The sequence below is a fragment of the Macaca nemestrina genome, chromosome 11 (assembly GCF_043159975.1).
Source record: "Macaca nemestrina isolate mMacNem1 chromosome 11, mMacNem.hap1, whole genome shotgun sequence".
Classification (NCBI taxonomy): Eukaryota; Metazoa; Chordata; class Mammalia; order Primates; family Cercopithecidae; genus Macaca; species Macaca nemestrina.
In genome coordinates this window covers 87,667,102-87,679,410 of record NC_092135.1, presented here as the reverse complement: position 1 = coordinate 87,679,410, position 12,309 = coordinate 87,667,102, and the positions used below count along the sequence as shown (strand labels likewise).

The following is a 12,309-nucleotide window of genomic DNA, read 5'->3' as shown; positions in this document are numbered from 1 at the left end:
TGGTTGTATGAGGACTGCAAGTACAATTTCTTCTGAATGTGTATCACTTTTGCACAATTATAAAGTCAAAAACTGTAAGTCAAACCAGACCGTCTGAACATACATATCTATAATAAAGTATGTAGGCATAGTAATAGCTTAACAATAACTAACAATAGATTACAACAATATACAATAACAGAAGTTATGTGAATGTGCTCTATCCCTCTCTCTCAAAATATCTTATTGTCCTATACTGCAGGTAACCGAAACCATAGAAAGAAAAACTGCTGAGAAGGGGAGACTGCTGTATTTCATCTGCTTAGTTTTCCTTGTACCTACTGATAATTCCTCCCATCTTTTTCCTCTAGACTGGATGCACAGTTCCATTCTGGAACTTCCCCTTGCTGTCTTCCTTGAAATTCCCTATGCTTTACGCTTGGGTAAGGTTCCCAGTTTCCCGGGTCCCTCTCCTTTCTATTTCTTAGGGAGAATTCTAGCCTTGGCATCTTTAGGTCTTTCCTAGTTAGGCTCTGAGGAGAGCACTCCTAACGGGCACTGCCAGTTCTCAAGCCTTTTGAGGATTTATGGTGTGAGTCCAAGAGGTTCTCAGCTTTCCCACTGTTGGCTTGGAATGATTTTCTCTGGCTGGCTAAGTCCTAAGTCTTGCCTTTCTGTTTCCATCTTCCAATATTTTATTGCTGTTGCATCCTTTCTTGTTTTCCCTTGAATGCTTGTCTGCTGCTGGTGGTATTATTAGTATTGCTTAATCTCCATGTAATTTGGGGGGGGGTCTTGAAAGGGAGTAAAATTAGATATGTCCATATAATCGACCTAGTGACCCTTACCCTTATTTTGGCTAGACTGAATGCAAATTTGAAAAAAAAAAAAAAAAAACGAAAAGAAAATCTCCAGCAGAATTTTTCACAAAACATTCGTCAAAATATAACAAAAGATTTTGCCAAATTTGTCTCTAAAATTAGGAGGCAAGGAATAAGTTGGAGGGAATATTTTTCACTTAAAATTTCCTCTTTCCTTTTTTTTTTTTTTAATGAAGAAGATGTTCGAACTTCTGGAAAAAGTTGGAAAATAAAAATAAATATAATTGTGTAAATATAGTCTGTTTGGGTCACAGATCTTTGATTTTAACTTGGAAACAAAACTACGTTTGCATACACAAAAATGCAGCTCTTTATTATTTGTATTTTTATTTCTGGTCTTAATAAAACATTTATTTCATGATTTTTAAATATTTAAAATATAATGCACGTATTATTTTGTTTTCTCTCAGAGTATCAATAATTAAACTGAATAATAATCAGAACATGTATTTATAAAGAGATTATACTCACCTACCAAAGTTTTCCACACTGGGAGTTCAGGAATATTTAATTTTATTATATATTTGAGAACCTCTGTATGAAAGGTTAACACTGATAAATGGATTATATTATTTCCTTTAGTATCTGTTTTTCTCCAGTTAGCACCAATAGAAAACAGGTACTGAATAGTGTCCAGTGCTCCTGAAGTGGCAGCAAGTAACAGTGGAGTGCACTGATTCCTAAAAATTAAGAAACGTAACAATTAAACACACATAGTGTGTCAAATTTACTTTTTGTAAAACTATTCAAGTTGCAGTTGGAGGCAGTCTGACTTACACCACCACCTTTTGTTCTTAAGAATTCTCATCTTCTGTATTCTACATGTGAATTGATTTGCCTCCCTTGCCATGCCATCCTTACTATGGCTCCCTACCCACCCAACTTAATTATCATGCCTTATAATTTGTTTGGAGGATGATAATGCACAAAGTTCTTACAATACACTGTCCTATTTAAGCCTCACAACTACTCTGTAAGTGAAGGAAAAAGCAAGGCAAATATCATCAGCCCATTTTACAAATGATGTAACTGAGGCTCAGGAATTAATTACACCCATTGCTTCATGTCCAGTTTTCAAATCCCAGCTTCCTCATTGTGGCAGAAACTAACAGTTTTGCTCGAAAACCCATTATCTGATTTTTAGATAGTGAAAATACTTTGTTTGGCTATCCAGTGCAATATTACATTTCCCAGATGCTGCTGCTTCTTTTTTGTTGTTGTTGAGATAGAGTCTCACTATGTTGCCCAGGCTGTAGTGCAGTGGTGCGACATCAGCTCACTGCAGCCTCTGCCTCTCTGGTTCAAGTGATTCTCATGCCTCAGCCTCCAGAGTAGCTAGGATTACAGGCATGGACCACCATACCCGGTTAATTTTTGTATTTTTAGTAGAGACGGGGTTTTGCCCAGACTGGACTCAAACTCCTGACCTCAAGTGATCTACCTGCCTTGGCCTCCCAAAGTGCTGGAATTACAGGCATGAGCCACCGCACCTGGCCTCTTCTTTCTTCTCATGGCCAGACATCATGGTGAAAGCAGGAGTTGCCATCTGAGGGACACCAGCTTCCTCTGGTGGCTTCCACATGTTCAGAGCAACAAGAGGAAGCTGATGTCTCTTATACTGTCAAGCCGTTATACTAGCCCTAAACCACTGAATAATAGTGGAAAGGTTACTCGAAGACCTAGAAAAACCTGAATGAACCTATGCCTAAATCAGGCTCAGAGATCCAAAGTAATGACCTGGTCTTTAGATTTCTAGCCAAGAATGTACCTTTAGGAGAAGTTACACCTTTACCCTAAATGCTGATCCGCAGCTAAACTGTAAAACAAAAGAGTGTTGGGATTTTTTAATTTCAAAGTTATTTTATTCTTTTTAATGTATTTCTCTTCCAGATATCACTAAATATTTCTCCTGTAATCCAAAGCCTGTCCCCTTTGATCTGAAGTCCTAGGGCTGCCTCCTGGTTGTGTAGGATCCAGTTTAGAGCAACTCTCTCCTCCCTAGTCTCAGGCTTCTTCCAGGGCACTAAGCAAAGCATTTAACATGAAAAATTAATCTGCAGAACCATATTACTGGAACAATGTTAGGAAAAACTCCCCAGGGATTAGTCTTTATTCTTCCAGAAAACATGCATAGGTTAATAGAAGCTCTTGTCTTTAGAAATTCTAAGGATAAATGGTAGAAGGAGACAGTGAGTAGAAAGGACAGCAAAGTAAGCCTCACATACCTTTCAAATCACCCATGCCTATCGCCTTTTAATGGCAGTGTGTGCGGCAAACCATGAAAAGCAGAAATTTATATTCTATTTAATTTTCTTTCTTCTTGTTTTTTTATTATTGCCTAGACATCAACCTCAACCTGATATAAATGCTTAATGACTTACTCAGCTGTTGCCTCAGCTTCTAGCAAACTAGGATCCTTCCTACAGAGAGCAATAACGATGCAAACGTTGTCATAGAAAGCGGCAAAGTGAATTGGCATCCAGCCTCTTTTTTCAGAAAGCGTGTAATCAGCTTTGGAACACAGTAGACAGACTGTTGTTTCTAATGAGCAAGCCTGTGCGGCAAGGTGTAGAGGTGTTGGACCTAGAATGGATGGACAATTACTTCAGTGATCAGAGCACTAACATTCCTAAAAAAAAAACCTAAATGCCTTATTGATATCTATCCACAGAGCTTAGTATTGTATGGTATAAAATCTCCAAAGTAAGTACTAAAAAAACATTTAGACAACCCTATATTCCTTTAACTCGGGATTAAAAATCCCGACCGCTAAAAATCCATACTTAGAAACAAAAAACAAAAAACAAAAATTTTTTAAAATCTGTATTTCTTTATAAGCAAAGAAGAATGAGTAACATTTAAAATATTAAATATTTGAATAAAATAAAATGTTAAATATTTGAAAATTTAAGTAAATGTGTAAAATAGTCTTATGGTAAATTATTTCTTGTTTATTTTCCATTTTACTCATGTTTTTTAGTTGAAGATAAGATCCTTTGAAATTCATATATATATATATATATGTTCACAAAGGCCTCTATGTCACTAAATCCAATGGGCATTTTTCTTTTATTTTTTTCCAGTGCACATAGATATTTATTATTTGGGTAGATTCCCAAAAATGGGCCGGGTGCGGTGGCTCTTGCCTGTAATCCCAGCACTTTGGAAAGCTGAGGCGGGTGGATCACCTGAGGTCAGGAGTTTGAGACCAGCCTGGCCAACATGGTGAAACCGGGGTCTACTAAAAATACAAAAAAAAAATTTAACTGGGCATGGTGGCGCATGCCTCTAGTCCTAGTTACTTGGAAGGCTGAGGCAGGAGAATCGCTTGAGCCTGGGAGGCAGAGGTTGTAGTGAGCAGAGATCATGCCATTGCACTCCAGCCTAGGCAACAGAGCGAGACTCCATCTCAAAAAAAGAAAAAAGAAAAAAAAAAATCCCAAAACTGGGAGTTGCTGGGTTAAACTGTATAATCATCAACAGTATCATTATTACTGGTAATAGATATTACCAAATTATTCTCCCAAAGCATAATAGCAATTCATACCTTTACCATGTGATATGGTTTGGCTCTGTGTCCCCACCCAAATCTCATCTCGAATTGTAATCCCCACATGTCAAGGGAGAGAGGTAACTGGATCATGCTGTTCTCATGATAGTGAATGAATTCTCACTAGAGTCCAACTGTCATTTTTCATTTCTCATCTTACTTATTTCTCAATAGTATTTTACACCATTGACCACTTCTTCCTATTTAAAATAATTTCTTCTCTTGGCTTTTGTGATATCACACTCCCAATTTTTGTCCAATTTTACTGGTTACTCCTTGGCAGTCTCCTTTGGAACCTTCTCATTGTCCTACTATCCAAATGAACTTTAAGGCTCAATCTTGGGCCGTTTTCTTTTCTTAGTGGCTTTGCTTACCATATACAACTTGATGACTCCAAGGATTATGTCTCTAGATCTGATTTCTTCTGATTTGCAGATCTATATCTTTGACATCTCGTAAAGCATCTTCACACATCCCCTCAAACTTAATATATTCAAAATTGAACTACTATCCTTCCCTCCAAACCTGGTTCTCTTTTATTGCTTCCTAAATCAGTGAGAGATATGATGATCCAGCCAGTTGTACAGACCACAAACCTGGAAGACTCTTTGGCACCTCCCTCTTATTTCCTTCTCCATAACCAGCCCATCACCAAGTCTAAAAATCTCTAGAACCCATCTCTACCACCACTACCATCCTAATCCAAGCCATAATCATCTCCCAACTGCTATCCCCATCTTGTTTTGCCCTTATCCAACCCAGTTTTTCAAAACATAAATCTGATCTTTTCATCTCCTTGTTCAATGGCTTCTCAAGGCCATCTGATTATGAGGAACAGTGACAGGATCCACTGGCTCCAACTTAACTTGAAGCACCAGCTACAACTACCTTCTTCACCTACCTCCCAGTAAAACCATGCATACCTTGTTCTCCTCATTCTGGCTTTCTTGTAGCTCCCCAAATGTAGCATAATCACACGCCGCAGGTTACCCAGGAAAGTACTGGTCAAGTACTTCTCCCCCTATACCTTACCATTACATTATTAAAAGCCTATTTACTATAGTTTCTTTTACCTAGTACATCAAGTTAAGCTATCAAGAAAAATTTAGAAGGCATATTAAAAAAGCAAAAAAAATAGTTTAAATAATTATGTGCTAGCATAATTATTAATAGTGCCGTTTCACTTTCAAGTCTCCCTGATATGGATGATGAATTATCTGGTCACCCTGGACTATTGCTGTTCTCTGACACCTTCCTTCTCCCAAACAATTCCTCCCTTACCAGGATCTAGCTAACTCCTAATCATTTCTCAGTTTAAAAGATATTTCCTCAGTGAAGCACTGTTTTCATTAAATCTCTGCCATAAGAAACATCCAGTGTCCTGCCTTCATAGTTGGAGCTTGATATTATAGCCTTGATAGTCTATAAAATTTGATCCAAATCTATTTATTTAAAATTATTGTTTAGTCTTCCAGTTTCTGGTCCAGGATTTAAGGAGCTTAGAAGTCACCACTTCATCCTAACAACAAGTAAAAAGCTGAACCAACCCTAAATAAATCAACAGCCCTTAAGTTTGTCAGATAAGGGAGGTAATGGGCAAACTGATACCCTCAAAATTGGAGAGACAAGTGGATTCAGAGAGTCATAACTTAGTAGAGCAGAAACTCACAAGCAGAAACTTTCTAAGGAATCATTACTGGAATAAGAAAACCTTAACATTAATTCACAATTGCTAGAAGCTCCGTGTGGACAAGTATGAGAGTTAAAAACTCTAGAAGGATCCATCATAGTGGGGCCCCATGCTTTCATGTGTTTTACCTCTAGGAGTTTTATCAGGTCCTTACGGTGAATATTGAAGAAAAATCCCCTCATACTTCCAGCCGGGGGAGGGAGAAAAGGAACCATTTTGAAATATTCCAAGACATTGTGTTCTTAACAAGACCTGCTCTCAAGAGAAACTACTTTACCAGAGCCTAACTTATTGGGCTTTTATCAGACCCTAACCTGCTGGGGTTTTATCAGAACCTAACCTACCTAGGGAAGGGAAATGCTCAACTCCAGTCACCTCTAACCATCCTGCCTGGCCTAAGGGACAGGGAGAGAGGACTGAGAAGCACTGGTGAAGTTCAAAGTATAGGGACGCAGGCTCACCAAGAGACTGAGACATAATCATAAGATGATAGAATGCTTCTCCCACTATACCTTACCATTACATTATTAAAGGCCTATGTACTATAGTTTCTTTTACCTAGTACATCAAGAAAAATTTAGAAGGCATATTAAAAAAGCAAACACCGTAGTTTAAAGAGACAGAGCAAGCATCAGAACCAGACATGGCAGGGACGTTGGAATGATCAGACAGGGAATTTAAAACAACTATGATTAATATGCTAAGGGTTCTAACGGATAAAGTAGCCTGCAAGAACAGATGGGCAATGTAAACAGAGAGATGGAAGTCCTAAGAAAGAACCAAAATGACATGCTACAGATAAAAAACACTGTAAAAGAAAGGAAGAATGCCATCAATGGGCTTATAAAGAGATTAGACACAGCTGAGGAAGGAATCTCTAATCTCGAAGATGTATCAGTAGAAACCTCCAAGCCAAGGCACAGTGGCTCACTCCTGTAATCCCAGCACTTTGGGAAACCAAGGCGGGAGGATTGCTTGAGCCCAAGAGTCTGAAACCAGCCTGGGCAACATAGTGAGACCTCATCTCTATAAAAAATAAACAAAATTAGGCCAGGCGCGGTGGCTCACGCCTGTAATCCCAGCACTTTGGGAGGCCAAGACGGGCGGATCACGAGGTCAGGAGATCCAGACCATCCTGGCTAACACGGTGAAACCCCGTCTCTACTAAAAAATACAAAAAACAAGCCAGGCGAGATGGCAGGCACCTGTAGTCCCAGCTACTCGGGAGGCTGAGGCAGGAGAATGGCGTCAACCCGGGAGGCGGAGCTTGCAGTGAGCTAAGATCCTGCCACTGCACTCCAGCCTGGGCGACAGAGCCAGACTCTGTCTCAAATAAATAAATAAATAAATAAATAAATAAATAAACAAACAAACAAAATTAGCCAGGCATGGTGGCATGGGCCTGTAGTCCCAGTTACTTGGGAGGCTGAGGTGAGGGTCACTTGAGCACGGGAGGTAGAGGCTGGAGTAAGCCGAGATCATGCCACCGTACTCCAGCCTGGGCAACAAATACCCTGTCTCAAAAATAAAAATAAATTAAAAAGTCTAGGGGGAAAAAAAGAACAGAAAGAGAGAAAGGAAAAGAAGAAATATTTAAAACAATAATGATTGAGAATTTTTCCATATTAATGTGACATATCAAACCACAGATTCAGGAAGCTCAGAGAACACCAAGCCAAATGAATGTCAAAACAAACAAAAAACTACACCAAGGCATATAATTTTCAAATTACAGAAAAACAAAGATAAAGAAAATAATCCTATTTACTGCAGCACTATTCACAATAGCCAAGATTTGGAAGCAACCTAAGTGTCCATCAACAGATGAGTGGATAGAGAAAATTTATCCATTCATGTAGATACACAATGGAGTAGTATTCAGCCATGAAAAATGAGATCCTGTCATTTGCAACAACATGGATGGAATTGGAGGTCATTATGTTAAGTGAAATAAGTCAGGCACATAAAGACAAACTTTGCCTGTTCTCACTTATTTGTGGGAGCTAAAAATTAAAGCAATTGAACTGATGGAGATACAGAGTAGAATGATGGTTACCAGAGGCTGGGAAGGGTAGTGGGGGGAAGTGGGGATAGTTAATGGGTACAAAAGAGAAAGAATAGATAAGACCTAGTATTTGCTAGCACAACAGGGTGACTATAGTAAAAAAAATTAATTGTATATTTTAAAATAACTAAAAGAGTATAATTGGATTATATGTAACATAAAGGATAAATGATTGAGGTGATGGATGCTCTACTTTGATGTAATTATTATGCATTGCATGCCTGTATCAAAAAATCTCATATACTCCAAGTATATATGCCTACTAAGTACACACAGAAATTAAAAATTATTTTAAAAAGAAAACAATCCTAAAAGAAGCCAGAGTAAAACACATTACTAATAGAGAAGCAAAAATAAGAATTACACCCAAGTTCTCCTCAGAAACTATGCAAGCAGGAAGTGAGTGGAGGAAAAAATAAAGTGTTGAGATAATGGAACCACTAATCTAGAATTCTGTAACTTGTAAGATTATCCTTCAAAAATGAATGAGGAATAAAGACTTTCTCAAACAAAAACTGAGGGAATTTACCACCAGTAGACCTGCCTTGCAAGGCATGTTAAAAGAAGTTGTCCAAAGAGAAGAAAAATGATACAGGTCAGAAACTTACATATACATAAAGGAAGGAAGAGCATCAGAGAATAAAAAAAAAATGAAGGTCAAGTAAAATGTTCTCTTTGTCTTAATTGAGCTAACAGATAACAGTTTGTTCAAAATAACATTATCATGCCCAGTACAGTGGCTCACGCCTGTAATCCCAGCACTTTGGGAGGCCGAGGTGGGTGGATCACTTGAGGTCAGGAGTTCAAGACCAGCCTGGCCAACATGGTGAAACTCTGTCTCTACTAAAAATACAAAATATATAGGGTGTGGTGGTGCACATCTGTAATCCCAGCTACATGGTAGGCTGAGATGAGAGAATCGCTTGAACCCGGGAGGCGGAGGTTGCAGTGAGCCAAAATCGCACGACTGCACTCCAGCCTGTGCAGCAGAGCAAGATTCCATCTCAAAATAAGTAAATAAATAATAACATTATCAACAAAGGGTTTGAATATAGATATAGATATATACTTATATATGCTTATGCATAAGTGAAATGAATGACATTTATGAAATGCATAACATATATATGCTTATGCACAAGTGAAATGAGTAAATGAATGATAGGTGGGAAGACTTAGGAATATTTTGTTATTATAAGGTACTTACACTATCTGTGAAGTAGCTTAGTGTCATCTGAAAGTAGACTTGGAATAATTGTAAATTAATGTTGTAAACTCTAGGGCAATCACTAAAACAAAAATGTAAAAAGCAGTATAATGAATATGCTAAGATAGGAGGAAAAAAAACTCTAAAAAGGAGAAGGAAGCTGATAAGCTGGCTGAGGAGCATTAATCATGAGGGGTCCTTGTGGCAAACTAAGCATTTGTCCTCTATACTGTCCCTCTCCTTGCCCCTAATCTGAAAAACTTCGGTTTTCTGTGTAGACTACCTTAGAGCCTTAATTGAAGACATGTTCTGTTTGAAGAGTATTTAAGGTTTCCAATAAAATGTACACCCCTCAAGAAAAGTTTCCTGAGCACCTATGAAGGCCAAGTGTTTTTCTGGGTGTTAGGAAACTGGCTAACAAAATAGACCAAATCCTTGTCCTTTATGGAGCTTTATACTCAAGTGAGGGAGACTAACTAAATAAATAAATGTATATAAGGTAGCCATAAGTGATACTTAGAAAAGAAAAAGAGAGAGCAATAATGTAGGAGGCACACTATTGTTACTTAACTGGAAATTTCTACAGGGTGGATGGGACAGGTAAGCTTCCTTTTATCCCGCTCCAGGTCCACTCACCTCCTTTACCACTCTGGCTCTCCTGCACCTGCAGAAAAAGCAACCCCTGTCCTCTGGCTCCTTGTCAGTATCTGCCAATGGGTAGCCCTGGCAGGAGACTAGAGGAGGAAGAATGAGGTTGGGCTCCCTCTCTGAGGTCATCTCAGGTTTGCTGTGCTCCTCCTCAAACGGAAGATGGCCAGTTTAAGTAACTATCCCCTCCCCCTTGACAATTCAGGTCACTGAAAGTAGTTTCTTCAAAACAAAAGCCTTTTTGAATTCTCTTATACAGAGTGCGAAGGTATAGCCTCTTAAATATAGACACAGAAAGTATAACCTCTTAAAATTTTGTTTTTCTCCGTATCCAACATTTAGGTTAAGTCTACTACCTCAGTCAAAAATGACTCATTCCTCAGACCTCATAGATTGTTAATGCCACTAGACGGCAGCATATCTAAATTATATTATAATAACTTTTCTTTTTTTTAAGTTGTAGAAACCACTTTTGGGCCTGAATTCATAAAAAATAGAGGTGACAGCAAATTCCACAGGAAAAAAAAAAGAGAAAACTCCCCAAACTGAAGAGGAGTATCAATAAATAACTATGAGTAGAAAGTAATTTATACTTCAAAATGAATACAAAACATCATTATGCAACATTCTGATGCAACAGCATTTTGGAGATTATATACTATAAGAAAAGTTCTAATATATGCAATAGCCTTTTTAAATGCACCAAATATTTTATTTATGTCTTACCATTTCTTTCCTTTTTTACTTCTACTTTGGATGACTCTGTTTTAAAAGGGAATGCACATAGAAGTATGATTATTAATATACAGCGGTTTCCTAAGTTGTTCAAGAAGACTCATATGAATAAGAACAAAATGACTATGTAGATGTATCTGGCAAGATTACATCAAACGGTGTTGGGAATAACTTTTGGTCAAGTCATTCAGGCATGTCATATGCACCTGACAACGCATAAAAGCAGACCTGGAAAATCTGCCCCCCCAAATGGCTGCTTAAAACTCACAGGTGGGACAATTGGTGTTGGTTAAGCAATAATATTGGCAGTAGAGTATTATGTTTTCCACACTTCAAAATCTACCCAATTCTCAGCAAATGGAAACTGAAGCAGTCAAAGGGCGCATGAGAAACTTTTAATTTACCAAAGACTTTTTCCACACTAAAAAAGGCTTAAAGTAATACATCTTTAAATAGTGTTACCTATTGCATTTAAATGTGATTGAATTGTGTCTTACTTTAATTAGGTTCATTATGTATTATGTATTGAATATTTTCAGTAACAGAAGAATCTGAATATCAAAATGTTTTAATCATACTGATAGAGTACAGAATTTATGGATATTCAATATGGTTAAAGCACAACATTTTGTTTTGGTGTCTGTAAAAATTTAACATAGCTTATTAAGATAGCTGACTTCATTAAATATAAAATCACCACTTCTTATTGCCAATATTGTTGCATTGGCCATTCCTCACAATTTACATAAATATGTACATATATATGTAACCTCAAACTCCTAGGCTCAATCTTCCTGCTTCATCCTCTCAGAGTAGCTAGGACTACAGGCATGTACCACCAAGCCTGGCTAGGTTTTTTTAAAAAAAATTTTATAGGGGGTTCTCGTTATGCTGCCCAGGCTCATCTTGAACTCCTAGTCTCAAGTGATCCTCCAGCCTCATCCTCCCCAAGTGCTGGCATGACAGCAGTGAGCTACTACACCTACCCCTGACAATTTATCTATATTTTCCTTTCCAGTTATGCAGGGCCACCAATTTCATTGTCAACTTTATTTGTTTTTATTCTAGCTAAATTTATTTCAATGACTATAAAATGTCCATGCATATTTAATAATCACAAAAATAGCTTTTAAAGTTTAAATGAGGTTAACTTTAACGGGCTATTAATGCTAAATATTATTATTATAAAGAAATTTTTTGTTATTAAATGTAATTTAAATATATGTAATATAAAGAAACTATTCCCTGTTTGAGGATCCTGGAATAAAGAATGATTGTTCTACTGGGACCTGACAGTCATATCTATTGCTGTTCTCTGAATTTCTATAGTATATCAGTGTATATTAATTTTGCCAGCCCTTATCAAATGATATCCTGCCTTCACCCATCCATGCATTAACTCAACAAATACTTTCTGAGCAACCATTAAGCCAAGCTTTCATCTGGACGCTAGGATACCAAGGCAAATAAAGTAGGCTAAATCTTTGCCCTCTTTTAGAGCTTATACTCAAATGAAGGAGACGCAATGAACAAATATAAAACTATATAAGATAG

General features: G+C 37.6%; 1 protein-coding gene across 14 annotated transcripts in view; it reads right to left on the bottom strand.

Moving 5' to 3' along the window:
* The window catches only part of LOC105468228 (ankyrin and armadillo repeat containing), an 82,883-nt gene that overhangs the window by 45,868 nt on the left and 24,706 nt on the right, over positions 1–12,309 (bottom strand). For 13 of the 14 annotated variants that reach the window (XM_024788643.2, XM_024788642.2, XM_071073061.1 and 10 more), the window contains exons 8-10: positions 10,747–10,782; positions 3,242–3,443; positions 1,332–1,540 (exon numbers count right to left, since the gene is read on the bottom strand). In XM_024788643.2, the coding sequence (XP_024644411.1) occupies positions 1,332–1,540; positions 3,242–3,443; positions 10,747–10,782 (447 nt within the window). The remainder of the gene's footprint in view (positions 1–1,331; positions 1,541–3,241; positions 3,444–10,746; positions 10,783–12,309) is intronic. The other variant, XM_071073058.1, reaches the window with a different exon arrangement.